This window comes from Phasianus colchicus, chromosome 6 (assembly GCF_987193195.1).
Source record: "Phasianus colchicus chromosome 6, bPhaCol1.hap1.1, whole genome shotgun sequence".
Classification (NCBI taxonomy): Eukaryota; Metazoa; Chordata; class Aves; order Galliformes; family Phasianidae; genus Phasianus; species Phasianus colchicus.
Genome location: NC_143441.1, coordinates 53,411,597 through 53,432,901, shown reverse-complemented (window position 1 = coordinate 53,432,901; position 21,305 = coordinate 53,411,597). Strand labels below are relative to the sequence as shown.

General features: G+C 59.4%; 1 protein-coding gene across 3 annotated transcripts in view; it reads right to left on the bottom strand.

Moving 5' to 3' along the window:
* AGAP3 (ArfGAP with GTPase domain, ankyrin repeat and PH domain 3) overlaps nt 1–21,305 on the bottom strand; it is a 79,592-nt gene that overhangs the window by 34,105 nt on the left and 24,182 nt on the right. For 2 of the 3 annotated variants that reach the window (XM_031613823.2, XM_090143336.1), the window contains exons 3-9: nt 20,909–20,996; nt 20,684–20,769; nt 19,107–19,248; nt 17,423–17,557; nt 14,592–14,719; nt 8,248–8,403; nt 4,829–4,921 (exon numbers count right to left, since the gene is read on the bottom strand). In XM_031613823.2, the coding sequence (XP_031469683.2) occupies nt 4,829–4,921; nt 8,248–8,403; nt 14,592–14,719; nt 17,423–17,557; nt 19,107–19,248; nt 20,684–20,769; nt 20,909–20,996 (828 nt within the window). Of the gene's footprint in view, nt 1–4,828; nt 4,922–5,988; nt 6,127–8,247; nt 8,404–14,591; nt 14,720–17,422; nt 17,558–19,106; nt 19,249–20,683; nt 20,770–20,908; nt 20,997–21,305 lie in introns of those variants that run through there. The other variant, XM_031613827.2, reaches the window with a different exon arrangement.

Here is a 21,305-nt window from a genome sequence, read left to right as displayed (position 1 = left end):
CAAACCCATCGCTGCTGCACTGCACAACGCACTCTGACAACGACAGCCCTCTCCCTTACAAAACCTCACACGTGAAGATGGCTCAGTCTTACAGCCAACCTGGATAAATGGTGGATCCTCTTTTGGGAGCATTTATTTGCTCTCTCTCAAGCAAACCTGCTCTAGAGCTGACAGAAGTTATACATTTGGCACAGTCACTGGGTGAGCCTCTGGCTCATGGGCACCACAACCCCCATGGGCACCACGACCCCCACGGGCCATACATGGACCCGGTCCAACCACCTGCCCTGTCACAGTGCTGCCATCCCTGCCCCCCAGTGCCCCCTGCTCTGCTGGTGCCCACAGCCCAAGCTCAGTGCAACACCCATGGAGCCCCCCCACTGCAGCCCCTGCTGAGCCCCGAGCAGCACAGAGCTTTCTGCAGCCGCTTCAGCTGCAAACCTGAAACCTCACACACAGAAGCCAAAACAGACCCAGAGCACAGAGAACCAAGCACAGGCAGCCCAGTTTACCCAGCCAGAAGGCACAAGAATCCAAACCTGGGAGTAAGCACCTGATAAAATGAGGGCAAAGGGGTCCTTCAGGACAGACACTGCAGGAAGCAGCTGAATGCAGGGGCAGTGCTTGGCTGTGCCTGCCCTTTGCTGCTGTATCAGAGGCAGGGACAGCAGCTGGGAGCCCTGCAGGTCCTGGTGGCACTGCTGCACTGCCTGCACCGGGGCTGCACAACCTGCAGTCCACTTCTTTGTGATGGCAGATTGTGGAGATTTGGCCCAGCAGCACGTGGGGAACTCTGCTTTTTCCTGGAGGAAACCCTCCATGCACAACAGAATCACAGACTCATAGAATGGCCTGGGTTGCAAAGGCCCACAGTGCTCACCCAGTTCCAACCCCCTGCTGTGTGCAGGTCGCCAACCAGCAGCCCAGGCTGCCCAGAGCCACATCCAGCCTGGCCTTGAATGCCTGCAGGGATGGGGCATCCACAGCCTCCTTGGGCAACCTGTTCCAGTGCTCCAAGAGAGGCAGGGAGCCACAGGGGCACACAGCCCATGGCGGGGCTGCAGGCAGGCGCATCCCCTCTGCATCCCCTCCTCGTGCACCCCCTGGCTGTGCTGCTCCTCACCATCGGGCTCACTCCTGCAAAGTTCCTCCCCGAGCACAGGGCTGTGCACAGGGCAAAGGAACCTGGGAGCCCACCCGCTCCCATCCCCACGCTTGCTCCCTTCCCCGCACGCCGCCGGCCGGTGCGGTGCTGCCTCTGCTGGGTTCGGATGGTGGCGGTGCTCCGTAAAAGCAGCAGTAGCAATATGCAGTGTAATGAAGCAGGGAGCAGCCATGGCCCCCAAAGGACTCGTTTGCTCCACAAATCTCCCTTCCGCTCACTTTTTTGCTAAGAATTTTAACACCAAACTTAATTGTAAAGTCGCGTATTGATTGGAAAATGCAAATGGCAATTTAAATGTAATCTAAGCTCCCAGCATGATCCCAGCTCCCGAGGAGGAGGAGCTGCTGCCCTGGGCACTGCTGCAGCGCGGCCCAAACGGAGCCGGGCCGGACCGGGACCGCCGGGCTGCAGTGCTCCCAGAAACAATGTGTGCACAATTAGGAACCCCTGGTAACACACAGCTGGGGGAGCACCGTCCCTCATTAACCCACTTCTCTGAGACGGGCGTTCAGCCGCAAGGAAGCACTTTCAGTCCTCCAGGACCTCGTGAAGCTCCAGGCACAGCATCAGCTGAGCACAGGAGCAGCAACTGCAGCAGAGGGGGAGCTCAGAGCGCACGGCCTCCGTCCCGCTGTGCTGCTCTGTGCTGTGTGGGGGTGAGAGGGGCAGGAGATGGAGCAGCTCAGCTGGGGTGCGCTCAGTTCTGCTGCACAGTGGGGACAGGCACTGCAGCACATGCTCCTGGAGCCCTCCGCTGTCCAGAAAAGCCTCCACCCACCCCACGCACCCGCCTGGGCCTCTCGCCCTGCAGTCCTCCAGCCACTGGCCCAGGATCTGTGTGCAAACCAAAGCCCCGAGAGCACAGCACGGCTGCTCACAGCTCCAGCACCGCAGCTGCAGTGCTGAGCCCTCCCTGCAGAGCTGCACTCACAGTGGCAAGGCCCCAGCTATTGGGAAGCAGCCCACAGGGCACCCACCCACAGCACAGCTCCTGATCAGAGCGCAGCCATCGCCGTCTGTCCCCAGGCTCTGCCACACAGAGCAGTGCTTTGGGAGCCCCTCTCCCGTCCCATTGGTGGTACCTTCATGGAGGGCTGCCTGGTGGGGGCTGGCAGTACAGCAGAGACCTGCAGCACCCCAATATCCCTGCACAGTCACCCCACCCTCATTCCACAGGGTGCAGGTTGCTGGCCTGTGTTCTCCATCAGGAACAAAGCTCTGCACCCTCCTGAGATGCTGTGGAAGGACCGTGTGGTTCAGGCAAGCAGGAGAGCTGCAATTCTGACTGGCACACCATCTCAGGAGCGGGGCTGTTCCCTGCAGCACTCTGCTCTGCCCCAGGGCTGGCAGCTCCAGTACAGTGCTGCAGCAAAATGGAGCCCATGAAGGCAGCCCAATGGAGCCCTGTGCCCTGAGACCACCTGGCTGGGAGAGCACTGCTCCCCAGCAACCCCACAACTGCTCTGAAGCACTGCTGCTCCAGCAGCCTGAGCACTGCCCAGCAACACACAGATATGGGAGCAGGCAGGGGAAGCACCCTGCTCTGAGAGGCCCCCAGCCAAGGAAGCAGTGGAAGAAATGTTAACGAGCACCGTGACCACCACTGCAGCCAGGAGAATAAGAACAGGATCTGCACCTCCCAAGAGGAGGGCTGTGACCTGCACATAGCTGACACTGACATGCCTGTGCTGGAGCTGTGCAAACTGTGCCATGCTGCAAGTACGGCATCCCCACGGCTCTGCCCCCACTGCCCCCAGACATGGCTCTGCCCCTGCACTGCTGCCATCTCCAGCACTGAGCTGCCCTGGGCAAACCCAGAGCAGTGCCACCACACAGTGCTTCACTGCAGTGCAGCCATCTGGGGAACTCCTGCAGCAGCACACTGACAGTGCTGGGTTGGGGAATCCCAGCATGGTTTGGGTTGGAAGAGACCCCAAAGCCTCCCCCAAGCCTTAGCAACACCTCCCACAGCCCCATCCATGGCCTTCAGCACTGCAGGAATGGGGCACCCACAGCTCTGGGCAGCAGTGAGAGAGCCTGGGTAAAGAATTTCCTCCTTGAATCTCACTCAAATCTCTTCTATTTAACTTAAAACCAATCCTCTGGTCCCCTGAGGGTCCCATACCCAGCAGGTTCCCCCATGGATGCATGCCTTCCCCATGCACACAGCTCATCATGGGCACAGCCAGGGGCTGCAAGGGTGTGCATGCATCAGTGCAAGAAAACCCTGCTGCCAACATCACCCAAAGACCACTTGCTCTCTCACCCCAGCACTGCTGCTGTCAGGCTGACATGCACACAGATACCCAATGCTTTGGGTCAGCTCCCAGTGCCTCGAGTTCCCCTTGGGCCAAACAGCACATGGCACAGCACGGCACAGCACGGCACAGCACGGTGCGGCCACTTCAGATAATCACAGAATCCTTAGAGTTGGAAGGGACCTTTAAAGGCCATCTACTCCAACCCCTCTGCAATGCACAAGGACACCACAGCTGGATCCTGGGGTGGACCTTTTTGTGTCCATGTCTCTCCCGTACTGAGGACTCCACATCTGGACGCAGTGCTCCAGCTGAGGCCTCACAGTGCAGAGCAGAGGGGCAGGATCACCTCCCTGGACCTGCTGGCCACGCTTCCTTTGATGCAGCCCAGGATACAGTTGGCTTTTGGGGCTGAGGATGCATTGCTGCTCATGTCCAGCTTCCCATCCACCAGTACCCCCAGGTCTTTTTCAGCAGGGCTGTGCTCAATCCCTTCGTCCCCAGCTTGTATTGGTAGCGAGGGCTGCCTCAACCCAGGTGCAAGATTTTGTATTTGCATTTGTTGAACCTCATGAGGTTCACCTGGGCCAGCTGATCAAGTTTCTACAGGTCTGTCTGGATGGCATCCCGTCCCTCTGATGCTCTGACTGCACCCCACAGCCTGGTGTCATCAGCAACTTCTTGCTGCTCCCAGTCCTCAGAGCCCTCGGTGCTGCTTAGGGCAGAGGATGCACGGAGCCAGAGCACAGTGCAGGGCCGTGCAGGGCTGTGGCAGGTGTGGGGCACAGATGCCCTCTGCTGGAACCGCTCCTGCTGCAGCCCTGTCCCCGTGCTCAGTTTCCTGACAGGAATCCTTGCGCCCTGTCTGCACCCAAGGCCCCTTCCCGGGAGCTGCCCTCATGGCATCACAGAGGCACTAAGGCTGGAGAAGACCCCTGAGATCCCCAAGCTCAACCCACACTGTGCACACTGACCACGTCCCAAAGTGCCACGTCTCCATGGCTCTGGACACCCCAATGAAGGCGTGCCGGTACCCAGCTGCTCTTTGGGCACGAAATTGTTCCCATTACTCAACCTGACCCCATCCCAGGCACAACATGAGACCACCCCCCCTCGCCCTACTGCCGTTAGCTGGAGCAGAGGCCGACCCAACCACACTCCATCCTCTCAGGATTTACAGAGCAGCGAGGTCTCCCTGAGCCTCCTCTGCTCCGGACCGACCCATCCCAATCCCCAACCGCTCCCACAGCACGGCGCTGCCGACCCCACAGCCCCTCTCCGGACACGCTCCAGAGCCTCAGTGTGTTTCTGGCTCTGAGGATCCAGCACTGAGTGCAGCACTGAGGCTGAGTGCAGGGGGATGCAGAGGGGGGGACAGGAGGGATTGGCGCAGGGAGGATCGCACCTGCTTCATGGGGATGGCCCTCCCGCTGCCGATGCTGTCTGCTTTGCACTCCGGCACCTTCTTGTCCCGCTCCGCGTCCGCGCCCTTCCGAGACTGGAAGAGAAGAGATGGAGGTCGTTAGGGTGGGATGGGAGGGACGCGGCCCCGCCGCCCCACGCAGGACAGAGCCCCGCGCTCCCGGCCCCCCCGGCCCCTCGGCCCCGCAGCGCTGTCCTACAGACGGGGCCGCCTGCCCCCGGCACACGGACACGGCACAGACAGATGCGTGGGATGCGGTGAGCATGGATGGCAGCGGGAGAGCCGAGCGGTGAAAGGAACTCACACCTCTACCAATCCAACAGGTTTATTCCGGGAGCACACTTGCACCATACAAAGTAGCACGGTCACCGGGCGGACACCAGCCCTTACAAAAGAGCATGGACAGTAAATACCGATCCCACGGCCGGGGCCGAGCGCGGCGCCCGCCGGGCAGAGCAAACCCCAATAAATACAATATGAAGTGTACAGTCTGTGGAGCGGAACTCATTCAAAGTGCTTAGGACAGAGGGCAATACCACGTCATACACGGCATGGAGCACGACCAATACATTCAGAACCACGACAATGAGAGGGCAGCGCGGCGCCGCTGCAGCGTCCCACACCCGTCGGGAGCGCCCGTGTGCTTTGGATCAGAGGGGGACGGCAGCCCCCCGGCCGGGACCCCCAGCCGCCGGCCCGGGGCCCAGAGCAGAACAAAGAGATCGAAAGAGAAGAAACTAAAGAGCCACAGATGGCCGCCGTGCTGCGAGGAGAGGAGCAGGAGTCCATGCAGGAGGTGCGGCGGGGAGGAGGGAGCCGGGGGCCGGCGGCGCCCGCAGAGCTCCAAGCAGCAGCGAAGCGTCCCTGGGCCCGTCCAGCCGCACTCGCTGCCATCGCCGTCCCGGCGCCACACGTCGTCCTGTCCCGTCCCGTCCCATGGGGTCGTCGCCCGGCAGCCCCACGGGTGCCGCCAGCATCCGGCAGGCCCAGCAATGTCCCGGCAAAGTGCAGCGCAGGCCGTCGCGGCGCCTCCTAGACTTTACATGGGGGGATTTAAAAGGCTCCTGCGTGTCTCCGAGGGGGGACCCATGCTGGCTGGAGGGCGGGCGAGCCTCTAATCTTAGATCAATCCCAGTGCCCATCCCTTATCCGGCCCTGGAGAGGCAATGAAAAGTGAGAGAATTGGTACAGAGGTGCCGTGTAACCACCTGGATCTTCTAATTTGGAAGGAGTTGGAAAGGCCTTTTTGTTGATGAAAAGTTGGAAACAGTGGCACATATCTGCAAATATTGAAAGAATAAAGAGTTTGGCAAGTTATACTCAGAACACGGACACGAGATGCCGGGTGGGCGCAGCCGGAGCGGGCGGCGGGCGGCAGAGGGGACGGGCGGGCACTGCCTCCAGCCAGCGGCCCCCCACGCAGCCCTCCCCTGCAATGGCAGGGCCCAGAGCAAAGAGGAGGAGAGGACAGGACAGGAGGAGAGCAGGAGGAGGAGGAGGCAGGAGCCAGGCACAGCTCGGGCCGGATCGGAGCAGTGCGGGGCGCAAAGAGACCGTGCCTGGCTGGGGGACCCGGCATGGGGGGCACGGGGACGGCTGCAGCTGCGCTACGCTGCCCGCAGGGAAACTAGTGGCAGAAAGAGCCATCCCTGCCCGCCTGCCCTGCCCCACTGCGGGAGGAGTGTCAGGAGCTGCTGCTGCTGCTGCCACAACCACACGGGGTGAAGACTTCAATGTGAGCCATGTGTGCGCCAGCACAGAGCAAGCAGTGAGCCCAGGATGAGCACAGGTGAGTGGCGCAGTGAGAGCAAGCTGGAGCCCAGAATGAGCAAGTGAGCAAGAGCTGCAGGAGGGTGGTGACATCCACAGCAAAGAAGCGTGACCCCACGGTGAGCCCTCCGCCTCCCCATGAGCGCATCTGCACCGAGTGAGCGTGGCACTCAGGCTCTGAGCTGAGCGTGGCACCGACACGCTCCGAGGAGCGAGAGCGTGAGCATGAGCTGACGGCGAGTCCAAACCCGCGGTGAGCAGAGGATGGGTGGCAGTGCATGGGCGCACGGTGCACAGCAGCAAGCATGAGCGAGAACGGCGGGAGCGGGGAGTCCATCAGCACTGAGGGGCAACAAAAGCGTGATCACCAACAACAGGAGACCTCCAGGCACTGCCAGGGAGGTGTGGGCACACGGAGGGGACAGCAGTGAGGACGCAGCCATGTGTGCGGAGCCGGGGAGCCACTGCCCTGGGCTGCAGGGCAGGGTGGGGACAGAGAGACAGCGTGTGTGCTGCGGGGGCCAGGAGCACGTGCACAGATCAAGGGGCATGGAACTGGAGGCACGGGTGGGCAGCGCACAGAGCACCGGGGACCCCAGAGTGGGAGCTGCCGGGACATCCCGGCAGGAGGAGGGGGATGTGCTCCCAGCATGAGGATTGGGAATCTGGGATGCCAATAGTGCAGGAGAGGGATGGGGCGTGGAATGCTGAGTCGGTGTGATCGGGGACCAGAGCAGTGGCAGCTGTTCACACAGTAACACAGTGCAACACGGACAATGGTTGGTGGCGGGCAGTTCCACAGACAGCAGACACGGAGTACGGAGCAATGGAGGCTGGGAAGCACATGTAGATGGGAGGAGGGCCTGAGCCTGGCACACGTACCGGGCACCAGGGGAGAGGAACGCAGGGACCTGAGCTGGGCATGGGGACCGGGAGCACCGCTGCACTGACAGCACAGGGACACTCAGGGGCTGCTGACAGCAGGGCAAGTGTGAGCAGGACCGCGTGCACGGTGCGTGCACGGTGCGAGCGCACTGGAGGCGGGCTGCATTCAGCCAGCCAGCAGCCAATCCCTGCACCAAGGCCCCGCGCTGCCCAGGTCCCGCAGCTCTGCCGGCTCCCTGCCGCCTCCATTCTCTGCTGCTCTCCCCAGCCCCCAGCAGACCCCACAGCACTGCGGCTGTCACACAGCCGCAAAGCTCGGGTAGCAGAGCCAGGGGTCCAGAGCCACGTGCTGGCACAGCACAGCTGGCACTGCCGGGGGCACCGGAGGCTTTGCGCCACGCTCTGGGGACACAGCTCCAAGGAGGAGCAGAGCTCACCGGTGCTGTGCACACAGGGTGCAGCTCTGCCCAGCAATGGGCAGGGAGCTCTGCTCCCTGCACACAGCACAACATGCCCTGGGCACACTCCTGATGTGCAAGAAGCGGCTTGCTGACGCACACCTGCGCACACACCAGGACCAGTGCTCTCTGTTGTGCCTCCTACTCGTGCAGAAGCATCGCCCCTCTCCCTGCCCCTCCCTGGCCAGCACAGCCAGGTTCCCTGCAGCCTGGCACAGACAGGGGCTGCCTGCCCCTCTCCCGGCTCCGCAACGCTCCCAAAGCTCCTCCAGCCCCGGGGCTGCGTACCGTGAAGATGTTGGAGCGCCGCTTGGACTGCTTGCGGATGGGGGTGGGTGTGTTGGAGGCAGCGATGGTCTCGATCCGCAGCTCCCGCTGGCTGATGCTGGGGGTGGAGGGCACCGAGGAGGAGTAGTCGCTGAAGGCTCCTCCGCCGTTGGTGGCCTAGGGCAGAATGAGATGGTGATGCTCAGCACGAGGCTGGCGGGCACAAGGACACTGCGCGGTGCCTTCCACCCACGGGGCTGCAGCACACAGGGACGCTGCGCCCCAAGCACTGCATCTGGCACCGGGGGGGGCATGGGGAGCTGCTGCCTTTCTCTGCTTTTGTTTTCCCCCTGGAGGAACAGTAACATTCTGAAGCCAACGATGATAAGCAGGGGAAGGACTCAGTGACACCAGCTGAGCCATCCACTCTCCAAGGCTCCTAGCATGGAGCTGCGAGGAGCCCAGCCTCATTGCTCCCTTCTGGGCTGAGCTGCACGCCAAGAGGACGTGCACCCTGCAGGTCTGGCCCTGGCCTTCCCATCACCCTGCTGCGGGTGCTGCCAGCCATGTTCATGCAGTACATGGAGAAAGCCCAGCTGGCAGCACAGTGCCCACTGCCTGCAGATGGAGCCCAGAGCCTTTTGCAGCAAGAGATGAGGCCCAGGAGCCCTGCTGCCTCACGCGTGTCCTGTGCTGGAGCAGGAGCTTGGAGCACCTGCCTGGAGACAGGAGAGCTTTTGCTACCCCAAATACAAGACAGGGGGAACCCTGTCTGCTAACACCTCCCCAGGAGTACAGCATGCCAAACATACAGGCTCTGCCAAGGCAGGGCTGAAGAACAGGCACACACAAAAAGGGCTACTGGGGCCCAGAGAATCTGCTGCTCCTTGTTAACGCATCCATGAAGCTATGACTGAGGGAAGGACTTCACACAGAAGGGACTGCAGAGTTTGAGCTCCTGCCCTAACAGAATCACAGAATCACAGAATTGTAGCGGTTGGAAGGGACATCCAGAGATCATTGAGTCCAACCCCCAGACAGCTGTGATAGATCCTATTTATGTGGGATGATGGACAACAAAGCTCCTAGGAAAAAATCTTACAAAAAAAAAATCTTACCAAATTGTGTTCTGTACTTTATAAGCTCCTGTAACATTGCTTTCATTCCTTGCCTAGCCAGAAAACCCTCCTTCAGCCCCGAGCATGCCTGGTGCTGGGCCAAGTGCAGGATGCTGCAGCCCCGAGAGGCAGCAGCCACCACCATTGGGTCTGTGGGAACGGAGCTCCAGGGCTGCAGGAGAGATCCAGGACCCCACACAAACCTCAGCTGTGGGAGAACCTGACAAGGGGACCCCCCACGTCCTGCTCCTGGAGCTGCTCCATCGACCCAGACAAGCACCCCTGGTCTCTACTGACATGTAAACACAAGGCAGAAGCTGAAGTCTGGGCAAAACACATGCAGAGATCTTACCCATTAGCATGCAATGGGTGGATGTCCTGAACTGCAATGGACACCGACAGCACCATGGGTGCTCGAGCAGGAAAGGGATCATTCAAAGTTCCCAGGCAGGAACTGTCACACGGAAGCAAGGGCAGGAACAAGGAGCGAGGTCTGGGAAGGGCTCCGAGTGGAAGAGTGCAAACAAACAGCAGCCACTGCCTCAGCATCTGCACGGAACGGGGCAGGGGATGGGAATGCACAGATGATGACAGCACGGTGCAGGGCATCACGAGCCTGATGGGATGCTGGCACCACAGGGACACACACAGCTGCTGCCTGCACTGCTCACATAGGGCTGTGCACCGCCTGCAGCTCGCACTGCTGGAACATGCACTGCCAAGCTCTGCTGGGACATGCTGCAGCAGGCACGGGAGGCTCTCACTACCAAGCACAGGTGAACTGCAGGTTGCCTTTCATTTCACTTGCAAACTTCACGTTTTCATTCCTGCCTGCTCTCATTAACCACGGCCCAAGCACTTCTGTATCTCAGCAAAGCATCGCGCACTGTGGCCGGGCTGTGACGGACGGGTGTGCTGACCCAGCAGGGTGAGCAGCAGGGCCAGGCCCATCAGCAGCACCCAGGGACACAGAGCACAGAGGGACACAAAGCACAGGGTCTGAGTGCTGCAGAGCTTGGGCTGTGCCCCTTCTCCTGGCTGCTGCTGGCAGAAGGACAAACTCCATCCCAAGCAGTGGTGACTCATCCCACAGCTAAGGGTACCCCTGAGGGCACCTCGCAGCCCCTGCAGAAAGATGCAGCAGATGTAGAAGCAGTGAGAATCAGGTGCAGCAGCTCCGAGCACTGCAAGCACCCACCGGCCCATGGAACGCCCGCACCCTGCAGGCAGGGAACAGGATGGGGCAGGTGGGAGCAGAGGCCAAGCCAGGATCCCAAACCCATCAGACCTGCTCGCCTCGCTGCAGGGGCAGGAGCAGCACACAGCACCCCTGGGGCTGCAGGGCGACCTGAGCAGCCTGACAGCGGGTGCAGAAGCTTCTCAGGGGCCAGGGCAGGGGAGAGATGCTGCTGCCATGGCCCTGATGGGCACACTGTGCTCCAGGAGGTGTACCTGGAAATGCTGAGCACAGCTGGCCCCTTTCTGCCCTGATGGAAGCAGCACGCCCTGCGGCACTGCGCACCTCTGAGGAGTTAAAGGAAAAACTCCAAAGCTCCAAAGGCAAAATGAAACCAGGGCCTGGTTCAGGAACTGCATCGTAAATCGAATCATCCCTCTGCAAGGACACCAAACCCCTCCTGCAGCACCGCTGCCCAGGGGCACAACTCTGTGGGTGCAGAGAACAGCCAGCGCGTGGCACCAGGTGGAGAGATCCTCTGACACAATGCTGAGAACACTGGGTCCACTGATACCAGTAACTGCAACGGACTGGTGTGACAGCTGGCCGGGCCGTTGGGTACAGGCAGCATCCATTTCCTACAGGCTCAGTTTGGCTTTCAGCATCTTCCAGAGCAGCTGGTCCCAGGACCAGCACACGCAGCGGGCTGTGCTCAGCTCCTGCCTGCCCTAAGCAGCCCTCTGTAGGGATGCTGGTCCCATGTCCAGGAGACAGAGCTGCCCCTGCCCACACAGCACTGGGCACCGAGCAGGACATTCCCAGGCACAAAGAGGGGCAGTGCAGGCCATACCTGGCTGCAGTACGAAGCCAAAACAAAGACAAGACAAAACAAAGCTCAGAATTCACTGTCTGGCTTCTTGTCATCCTGTCTCTAAGCTAAATCCCGAATCATTCCTGGGGCTCCTTGTCCCTGCTTTGGTATCTGCTCCCAAGGGTCAGCAAAGGCCATAAACCCAGAGAGAGCTTCTACCCTGAAATGGGAGAAGACAAAGCGGTGCTGCCATCACTCCCTCATCCACCCGTGCTGATGGAGCAGAGCTCCACCTCTCCCAGAGCTCCTCCACCAGACAGGGACAGCAGCTCCTGCAGGACACCGTGCCCCCCATGCAGCACCACCAGCACAGTGCACTGCATGCACTGCACAGCAGCGGCTCTGGGCTCTCTGCACCCCTCTGCAGGAACTGCTGTGCCGCAGCAGCTGCTCGCTGCTCAGCCCTGGCACGTTCCCTCCTGCACAGGCAGTGTGCTGCACGCACCAACAGGGGCTGCTCTGCCCGGGTCAGTGACAGAACATCTGCAATCAACACAGTTTGGTTTCTCAAAGGCAGCTGGGTTTGTTCTGGGGACACTGGGAAGGAGTTCCAGAACTCCAAGCCCCACTGAGAATGTGAAAACAATGCAAGGCATTCTGCAATCACTCACCAGCTCCTATTTCAGGGAGAAGTACTTCTTGCAATGGAAATCTGCAAGCACCACGGCACAGAGTGCTGCAGCAGGTCCTTGGGAACCCAGGGGCTGTGGTGGAGCCACAGAAGACCCAGGGAACAGAAATGAGCCTTGATCCTCACTGTGGCCCCCAGGCTGGTCGAGTACAGGGACAGACAAAGCTTTGGACAGGCACAGAGCAGGGATGGGAGAGGGAAGACAGAGGGCAGAAGCTCCGGAAGGACACGGCCTCTCTCACTGCTGCAATCCAGACATCAGGAACTACTTCTCGTTCAGAAAGGCCTCACAGCGAGCTGCCATTCCCTGTTAGCTCATGCTGCATTACTTCCCTGTAACGGCTCTGGTTGCCACCAGATCTACCCAGGTCCCTCCGGCAAAGCCACAGGAGCACAGCAGGGAACTGAGAGAAAAGGTTCTGCCTCCGGGCCCAGGAGCCAACATCCACCTCTACACAGAGGTCGTCTGCACACCGGGCTGAAAGGCGCTCTGCAGGGAGGAAAGGAAAGCAAGGAGGTTTCTGAGCAAGAACCTTGAACACAGCTCATGCCACGCCATTAGAAACCTCCTCTGATGCCCAAACTTTGCCTTCCCATGGCCACTCTCAGATCCACCCCTTCTGTGCTAGCTCCTTTTCATAAAAAGTGGCTTTCTTTCACATTTGTGCACTTCAGAGGTTGGGTTTGGTCCATTTTGGCCCTCACTTTTCAAAGCTGAACAAGCCAAGAGCTTGGCATCCTCCTGTACGAAGGTCCCTTCCCTCCCATAGGCCTCCTTCTGCTCAGCCCGAATGCAGGCTCACACGAGTGGGACCCCACGTAGGAATGCTTCTGTCCACCACAGAGACATGCTGACAGGCACAGCAGTGCCTTTATTAGTTTGTTAGTGTGCTTTTTCCATACTCTGGGACATCGAACACAGTGCGAAACAGCTCCTCCCTGGGGAACACGGCCTCTGCTGCCCTCCACCCTTTCCACACAGACTGCCTCCCATCTCCAGCAGCAATTCACTGTCCTCAATTTGCTAAGACAATCCTCTCATTACTGGGTGCACTCACATCTGCATTTAACCTGAAGGCCTCCTGTCAGCCTTCTCAGGCAGTCTGGGTCACCAGGCACACTGCAGGACACAGCATGGCCGTGTATGTTTGCAAGCAGCTGTGCTCACTGCTGCCACTGCAAGCAGCTGGACACAAGCTCTGCTCAGAAGGCTGCGTGGCTCAGCAGCAGCTCTGCTGCCAGTGGGGCTCAGCATATTCACCTGCACACAGAACTCATGTGAATGGGCAGGAGCCCGACCTGGAGCACCAGGGAGCTGCAGAAATCCGTACAGAGCAGCTCACAGTCCAGCATCAAAAACCTATGGTCAGGCAAAACGCTTATATGGGTATTTAAGATCCCTGATGTAAGATCAATCTCACCCTCTTTTCAGTTTCACACGCTCCTCTGAGTGCTTAGCCACTCTCCTCAAAAACCATCCCACGTGTTGCTCACCAACAAGGCAGCTGAGGGGTTCACACTGCTCCATCTGTGTCATCTCCCAGCACTCAGAGGACCCAGCTGCAGCCTTTGCTGCTCCCCAGTCTGACAGCAATGGATCAGACAAACAGATTTAGTGAAGTCCTTGCTACAGGCCCAGTGATTTCAACGTAACATCCATTTGTGGATGCCCCATCCCTGCAGGCATTCAAGGCCAGGCTGGATGTGGCTTTGGGCAGCCAGGTCTGCTGGTTGGTAACCTGCACATAGCAGGGGGTTGGAACTGGATGATTATTATGGGCCTTTGGAACCCAGGCCAGTCTATGATTCTACAGTAACAGCTGCTTTGGAGCTTGCTCCATTGGCCTGAGCACCTGAGGAGCAGCAGAGCCATTTCTCACCTTCACCAGAAGCAGCATGTGCACTTGCACGTGCATTAGGAATTGTAGCAAAGCCCCACTGCAGCAAGCAGGCTGCCAAGGGCCTCCTGCACCTCCCCTCCCTCCCCCCCGCTGTGCCAGCCTGCTCTGCTCTCTGACCTGCCCCTCTTGGGAGAAGCTCCATCACCCAGCACAGACACCATGGCAGTTCCTGCCAGGCTGATGCTGTGCCTGAGGAACAGCACCATGCTCTCCTGAGCTCCCAGAGCGCTCCCTTCTCCTCTGCACTACCCCTGGCACTCCGGAGATGCTCTGAAGGAGCCCACCTGTTTGCACACAGGCCAGCAGCCCCCTGCTGCCAGGGCAGCAGGACCAGGTGCACTCCTGGCTGCATCACAGACCCCTGTTCTGCCAGGAGCTCCCTGCACGCCGCTCACAGCTGTGCAGCAGCTGCTCCAGGAGCACCACACAACCTCTGCAGACATACAGCACACGCAATGGCTCGTACTGCAGCCAGACACCAACGTCAGCAACGAGCTGTTCTGGGCTACGGCTGATGCTCCAGTGTGACAGCTGCTCTGCCCTCCCAACAGCTACTTCAGGGCTGAGGTGTGAGTGCACAGCGAGGCTGAACGGTCTGTGCAGTGCAGTGAAGGAGGGGTGGGGAGGAGACGTGGGGTTCCTGCCTTCCCCTGTTCCCGTTTCCCACCTGGTTGATGTGAACAGAAGGGATGGAGGCTGCGGAGACAGACGAATGGCTGGGTGAGTTGGGCAGGGACTTGCAGGGACCAATGGAGAGCTGCTGCTTCTTCCTCAGAGCCACCACCTTCTGAGCCACTGAAAGAGCAGAGAAAGGGACAGGGTCAGAGACCTGAAAGCCGCTTCACCCCTCAACAAATCTCTGTAGCACTTGAGCAAGACCCAAACCCTCCCCCTGCCTGATACCAACACCTGGGGCTCGAACTGCAGCATCCCATACTAACAGAGATTTCTGCAGAGCACCCAAACTGGCCATCCCCATCAAAGTCACCACCACTGCACAGCTGCAAGGTTTGGTACAGCTCCTTTGCAATGGTCACACTGAGTACCCAAAGGCCACCACTCTCTTGGCTCCCATGCAGAGCACTGATTGTGCAGCCACACGGAGCCCACGACCCCCTGGCAGTGGCCACAGGAGCCAGGGACAAACTGGGCAGCCCGGGCAGTGCCACCTCCCTTGGCCAGGGCACACATGGCCCTCGGCTCTCCAGATGCTCCAGAAATGAACATCACAAATTCTTCGTTCCTCCAATCTCACTGCACGATGCCAAAAGCCCAAAGCTGCATTTCAGCCTTCCCGATCTCCCACCCAAGGAGCACAGCATCAGCCAGGGCTGCACAACACCCTTTCTGTCCCTCATGCACACTGCTGGCCATCCCCACAGTCACAATGAGGAACCTTGGGAACATCACATCTCCTGAGCAGCATGCCTCACACAGAACCATTAAGGTTGGAAAAGACTTCTGAGACCCCACCCCCACCGTGCCCACCAACCACATCCCCAGTGCCACATCTCCACAGCTCCTGAACACCCCCGGGATGGTGACTGACCCCAAACTCCCTGTGCAGCTGTGCCAGCACCCAGCTGCTCTGTGGATTAGAAATTGTTCTTAATACCCAACCTGACCCCCCCAGCACAACCTGGGACAACAAACACCGAGCTGGAGAATCCTTGAGGCTGAAAGTGGCAGAAACTGCTGATGCAGCAGCAAATTCCCACCTGCTCCAAGTAAACAGAGGCTTTCCATTCAGCACAGTGTGAGGCCTCCAAGAAGGGTGAACAGGAGGTGAGTGATGGAGAGGGGAACCCAGGCAGGACCCGAAGGCTGCAGCACAGCCCTGTGCCACGTCTGCCCCACACTTCTGCATTTAGAACAAAGCTCCTTAACCCTACGCCTCCAAAGCCAAGCAACCAGCAGGTGCTGCTCCCACCCTGCTGGGAGCTCCGTCAGAAGAGGAGACTCTGCACTGCCCACCCCTCCAGGCACCCACAGCTGCCACTGTTGAAGCTCTGATGCAGCAGCTGGGACCTTCCCACAGCCTCCCCATGCTCAGCAGCACTGCACGTGGGGCTCCAGCAGAGACAGAGCCTTGGGGAGGAAGCAGTGGCCTCAGCCTTTAGCCAGGCATCACCAGTGGTCACACCAGGACCAGCACAACATCAGCGTGCTGCCCAAAGGGACCAGCACTGCATGTTGCACATGGCAGCACAGAGCATGCACCTGGAACTGATCCTGCACCTGGAACTGATCCTGCACCTGGAACGAGGTCACAGAATCACAGAAACACCAAGGTTGGAAAAGACCTACAAGATCATCCAGTCCAACCATCACCAATAGCCCTCACTAAACCACGTCCCTCAACACAACATCCAAACGTTCTGTGAACACCTCCAGGCTCGGTGACTCCACCACCTCCCTGGCAGCCCATTCCAGTGCCTGACCACTCTTTCAGAGAAGTACTATTTCCTAACGTCCAGCCTAAATCTCCCCTGGTGCAGCTTGAAGCCACTCCCTCTAGTCCTCACCAGTTCTATCACTAATTACACAAGAGAGGTCAGTGCATGCACTGCACAGTATGGGTATGTGAGCAAACTTAGCTAAAAGAGCAGCAACCTCAGGTTGCAGATCTTCCCTTCTCCATTGTGGACCTTAAAGATGACTGGACCATAGAATGGTAAGGAGGAACTTCACAGCCCCACACCAGGTTGGGCTGCCCAGAGTCCCTCCATGGCATTGGGTACCTCCAGAACGGGGCATGGCAGCGGCTCTGGGCAGCTGTGCAAGGCTCTCATTGCCTCTGGGTGAAGAATCTCCCTCCACCATCTGACCCAAACCTCCTCTCTTTTAGTTTAATATCCTCCTTGTCCCATCAGTTCTCTGCTAGCCAGCAGTTGGTCGTTATCTGTGGCTTTCTCCCCATGTAGGTATTTAGGTACTGTAATCAAGTTACTCCTCAATCTATTTGTGAAATGGTTGAGCTCCTCACAGTGTCTCAGCTACTTCTTCTGACCTTTGATTCATTTTTACAGTGTCTTGATGTTTTTCAAACATTCACTTCCCCGCACCCTTTTGAAACGCCAACACCAGAATCCAGCACGTCCCTCCAGCAGCGGTCCTCCTGCATGCAGACAGGGACCCCTCCCACCTCCCCACTGCTGCTCCCCGCTCTGTGTGCCAGGGACACCACCAGATCCCCTGGAAAAGTTCCCCTCGTGCTGAGACCGCCCTCAGTCCTCGTTCCCATGCAGCATCATGAGCTGCACCAGCATCGGTTTGCTTGCACTGTCCCCAGCTGCCACTCTTTGCAACGCACCCCAGGTCCCTCCGGCTTCTTGGCCACTCTCAGGACCTGGTCTGTGCACACTGAGTAACTGCACTGTGACCGCGTGCCTCACAGCCCTCACTGCAGCACTGCCAGCTGACAGCTGTGCTCAGGATATGCTAAGCCCACAGCACTGCTGCCTGCCTGGCCCCAACACCTCCACCCACTGCAGTTACCATCCTGGAAGACCCTCTCCACGTTCAGCCCATAGGTGGCACAGGTCTCGTAGTACGTGCAGCGCTTCAGGTCATTGGAGAGCTTCCGTGCCCGAGAGTCATCAATGACACGAGGGTTGGTGGCACTGATGGCATCTGCAAGGCAAGGGAGAGAGGTGAGGAGCAGGCAGCTGTGTCCTTCACACCCACTGCCCCAGGGCACTCCTGGCCTCCTGCTCCTTCACACTGACACTCACCCGCACAGCACATCCTGCCCTACTAATGCCTCGGGTAACGAAGTCCCACATCTGGTGGATTTGTTAGCATTTCCAAATGAACCTTCCTCTACTCTCCTCACCACCCAGACACTGCACTTCTGAGAAGGGCAGCAAGCAGTGGGAGGTGAAGCTGGGAACACAAAGCTGCTCGGGTGTGTGGAACAGGACAGGGCTCCAAGAACAGCCAGCATCACGGATGGGACTGCTGCTGAGGGCAACTGGAGGATGTGCAGAGACAGCAGACAGAGCTGGGGGCAAAGGTGCAAGCGGTGCGGCCCTGGGCGTGAGCACAGCCCCATCTGCGTGGGGATGATGGTGTTTACATGGGCTGGAAGTGACTCATGTGTGCCATGGCAGCTGGAACAACCACACACTCATCTGCAAGTCTGCCTCAATGGCAGAGCTGAGTGGATCTGTCATCATTTCAGCTCTTAGGGCCACACTCGACAGATTAAAGAACCAAAGGGAAGAAATGATGCTCAGTTAATGGGGATGTGCTCACAGCTGACAGCACTAACAAGAGGCTGTTTGTACCACCCAGCCCAGTGCCACACCAAGATCCCTCAGTCCTAAACCAATTCCACAATCTTTAAATATCAGAATGTCCTGGATTCAGCCCGGGGCAGAGAGCACATAAATCGAGGCCTCCTGCTGGCACTGCCCATTTCCAGCTCCAGAAGCTCTTGGTGGCAAACTGCTCGCTCTGCTCAGGAGCTGGGTCCAACCAAGGCTTTCTTCCTTTGTGCCCCATCCCCTGCTCTTGCTCTCTGCTGTCACCTTGCACCTACAAAACATGTGCAGGGTTCCTTCTGCCCATGCCGTGTGCCTCTACATAGGAGGACTCTCAGCACGGAATGCAGAACACCTGCAGTGATTCCTTTACTGCTCCCCCTTCTGCCCTTGTTGCTCCCCTCCCTGCTTCCCAGGCGCTGCAGTTCGGCTGTTGGAAGCCGTGCTGCCCCAATATGTTGGGGGAGGCGGAATCCAACTCCAGGGCCCCAGCCCTGCCCAGGCAGGAGGAGGAGGGCAGCTCACGCACTGCTGCTCCTCCCCACGCCCACGCTGGGCTGGCAGCACCCGGGGGTGGCAGTGCCCCACCGCCCAGCACGGCACCGCTCAGCCCGTGGGAGCTGGCAGCTCAGTGCCACCCCTCAAACCTTTCCTGCTGCAACTCGCCCCAGCAGCACAGACAGCGGGGCATCAGCACCAAACCCTCAGGCATCGGCCCCGATGCTCAGCCAGTGCAGGCAGGAGCTGGGAAGGCAGCGCCAAAGGCAGCGGCACGAGGTGGAGAACAGAGCAGCTCTGAGCAGGGAGGGTCAGAGGAGGAATTATGGAGCTTCTCCAGGGCCCCTAAACCAAGGGCCTCCTAATAACTGCTTCAATGCAGCTTACAGCCCCTGGCACCCCCAGCTGCCCACACTCACCCTGCGTGCCCACCAGCACCATGGGCACCTCTGCCGTGTTCCGGTAGCTGCACAGCCGCAGGTAGTAGTTGTACACTGTCTGGAAGCTGATCTCGTCCTCCAGGCTGAAGACAAACACCACGGCATCGACCCAGGCAGCGAACTGAGGGTGGGAGACACAGCAACAGTCACAGACCATCACCGACCACCAGCACCATCACACAGCCCTGCACTCCCAGCCCCACGATGTGCACAGGCAGCAGCCACACACACAGCCCTGCACTCACACACAGCCCTGCACTCACACACACAGCCCTGCACTCACACACACAGCCCTGCACTCACACACACACACAGCCCTGCACTCACACACACACAGCCCTGCACTCACACACAGCCCTGCACTCACACACACACACAGCCCTGCACTCACACACAGCCCTGCACTCACACACACAGCCCTGCACTCACACACACACACAGCCCTGCACTCACACACAGCCCTGCACTCACACACACAGCCCTGCACTCACACACACACACAGCCCTGCACTCACACACAGCCCTGCACTCACACACAGCCCTGCACTCACACACACACAGCCCTGCACTCACACACACAGCCCTGCACTCACACACACACAGCCCTGCACTCACACACACAGCCCTGCACTCACACACAGCCCTGCACTCACACACACACAGCCCTGCACTCACACACACAGCCCTGCACTCACACACACACACAGCCCTGCACTCACACACACACACAGCCCTGCACTCACACACACAGCCCTGCACTCACACACACACAGCCCTGCACTCACACACAGCCCTGCACTCACACACACAGCCCTGCACTCACACACAGCCCTGCACTCACACACAGCCCTGCACTCACACACACACACAGCCCTGCGCTCACACACACACACAGCCCTGCACTCACACACACACAGCCCTGCACTCACACACACACACAGCCCTGCACTCACACACACAGCCCTGCACTCACACACACACAGCCCTGCACTCACACACAGCCCTGCACTCACACACACACACAGCCCTGCACTCACACACAGCCCTGCACTCACACACACAGCCCTGCACTCACACACACACAGCCCTGCACTCACACACAGCCCTGCACTCACACACACAGCCCTGCACTCACACACAGCCCTGCACTCACACACACAGCCCTGCACTCACACACACACAGCCCTGCACTCACACACACAGCCCTGCACTCACACACAGCCCTGCACTCACACACACACACAGCCCTGCACTCACACACAGCCCTGCACTCACACACACACACAGCCCTGCACTCACACACACACACAGCCCTGCACTCACACACAGCCCTGCACTCACACACACACACAGCCCTGCACTCACACACAGCCCTGCACTCACACACACACACAGCCCTGCACTCACACACACACACAGCCCTGCACTCACACACAGCCCTGCACTCACACACACACACAGCCCTGCACTCACACACAGCCCTGCACTCACACACTGCCCACTGTGGGCTCCCTGTGTCGTGCCCTCCTCTGGCACAGCAGTGCAACCCCTCCTACCTGGAGCTCGGGGGGGCCGCCTTCATCACGAATCAGCAGCAGGTAGCTCTGTCCATCCACCACGATCTCCTTCTTAAATCGCCCACCTGGGGGACAGAGCACAGCGGTGAGAAGGGCAGAGCGCACAGTGGGGTCCTGAGACAGCAGGGGGGCAAAGGGAGAGATGGGGCTGCCTTTGGGGTGGGGGGAGCCAGGGCCCCGAGTGCTGCAGCAGCTGAACCTCACCCTCTGGAGACTCCTCCTGCACGTAGGTGCCGGTCAGGTAGCGGTGCACCAGGGCCGACTTGCCGCTGGACAGGTTCCCCACGATGCCCTGGGAGAGAGACGTGTGTCAGCAGCTGCCATGCAGCACAACACGAGGTGACCCCAGCCTGGTGCTGCAGCCCCCACCCCCCTCCCCACACCGCAATCAACTGGCAATGGAAGGGAGCTCATCTCCCAGCCCACGCGTCCCAATCTATAAGCACTGGAGCTCTTGGAACAGAAGAATGAGGGCAGAGCTCAGCCGAGGTCCGGGCACAGCTGCTAGAGGAGCTCCTGGCAGCTCGGGGTGTTTGGTGATGCCTGCACTGACTCTGGGATGGCAGCACGAGGGGCAGAGTTGTGCACATCTGTGACAGCT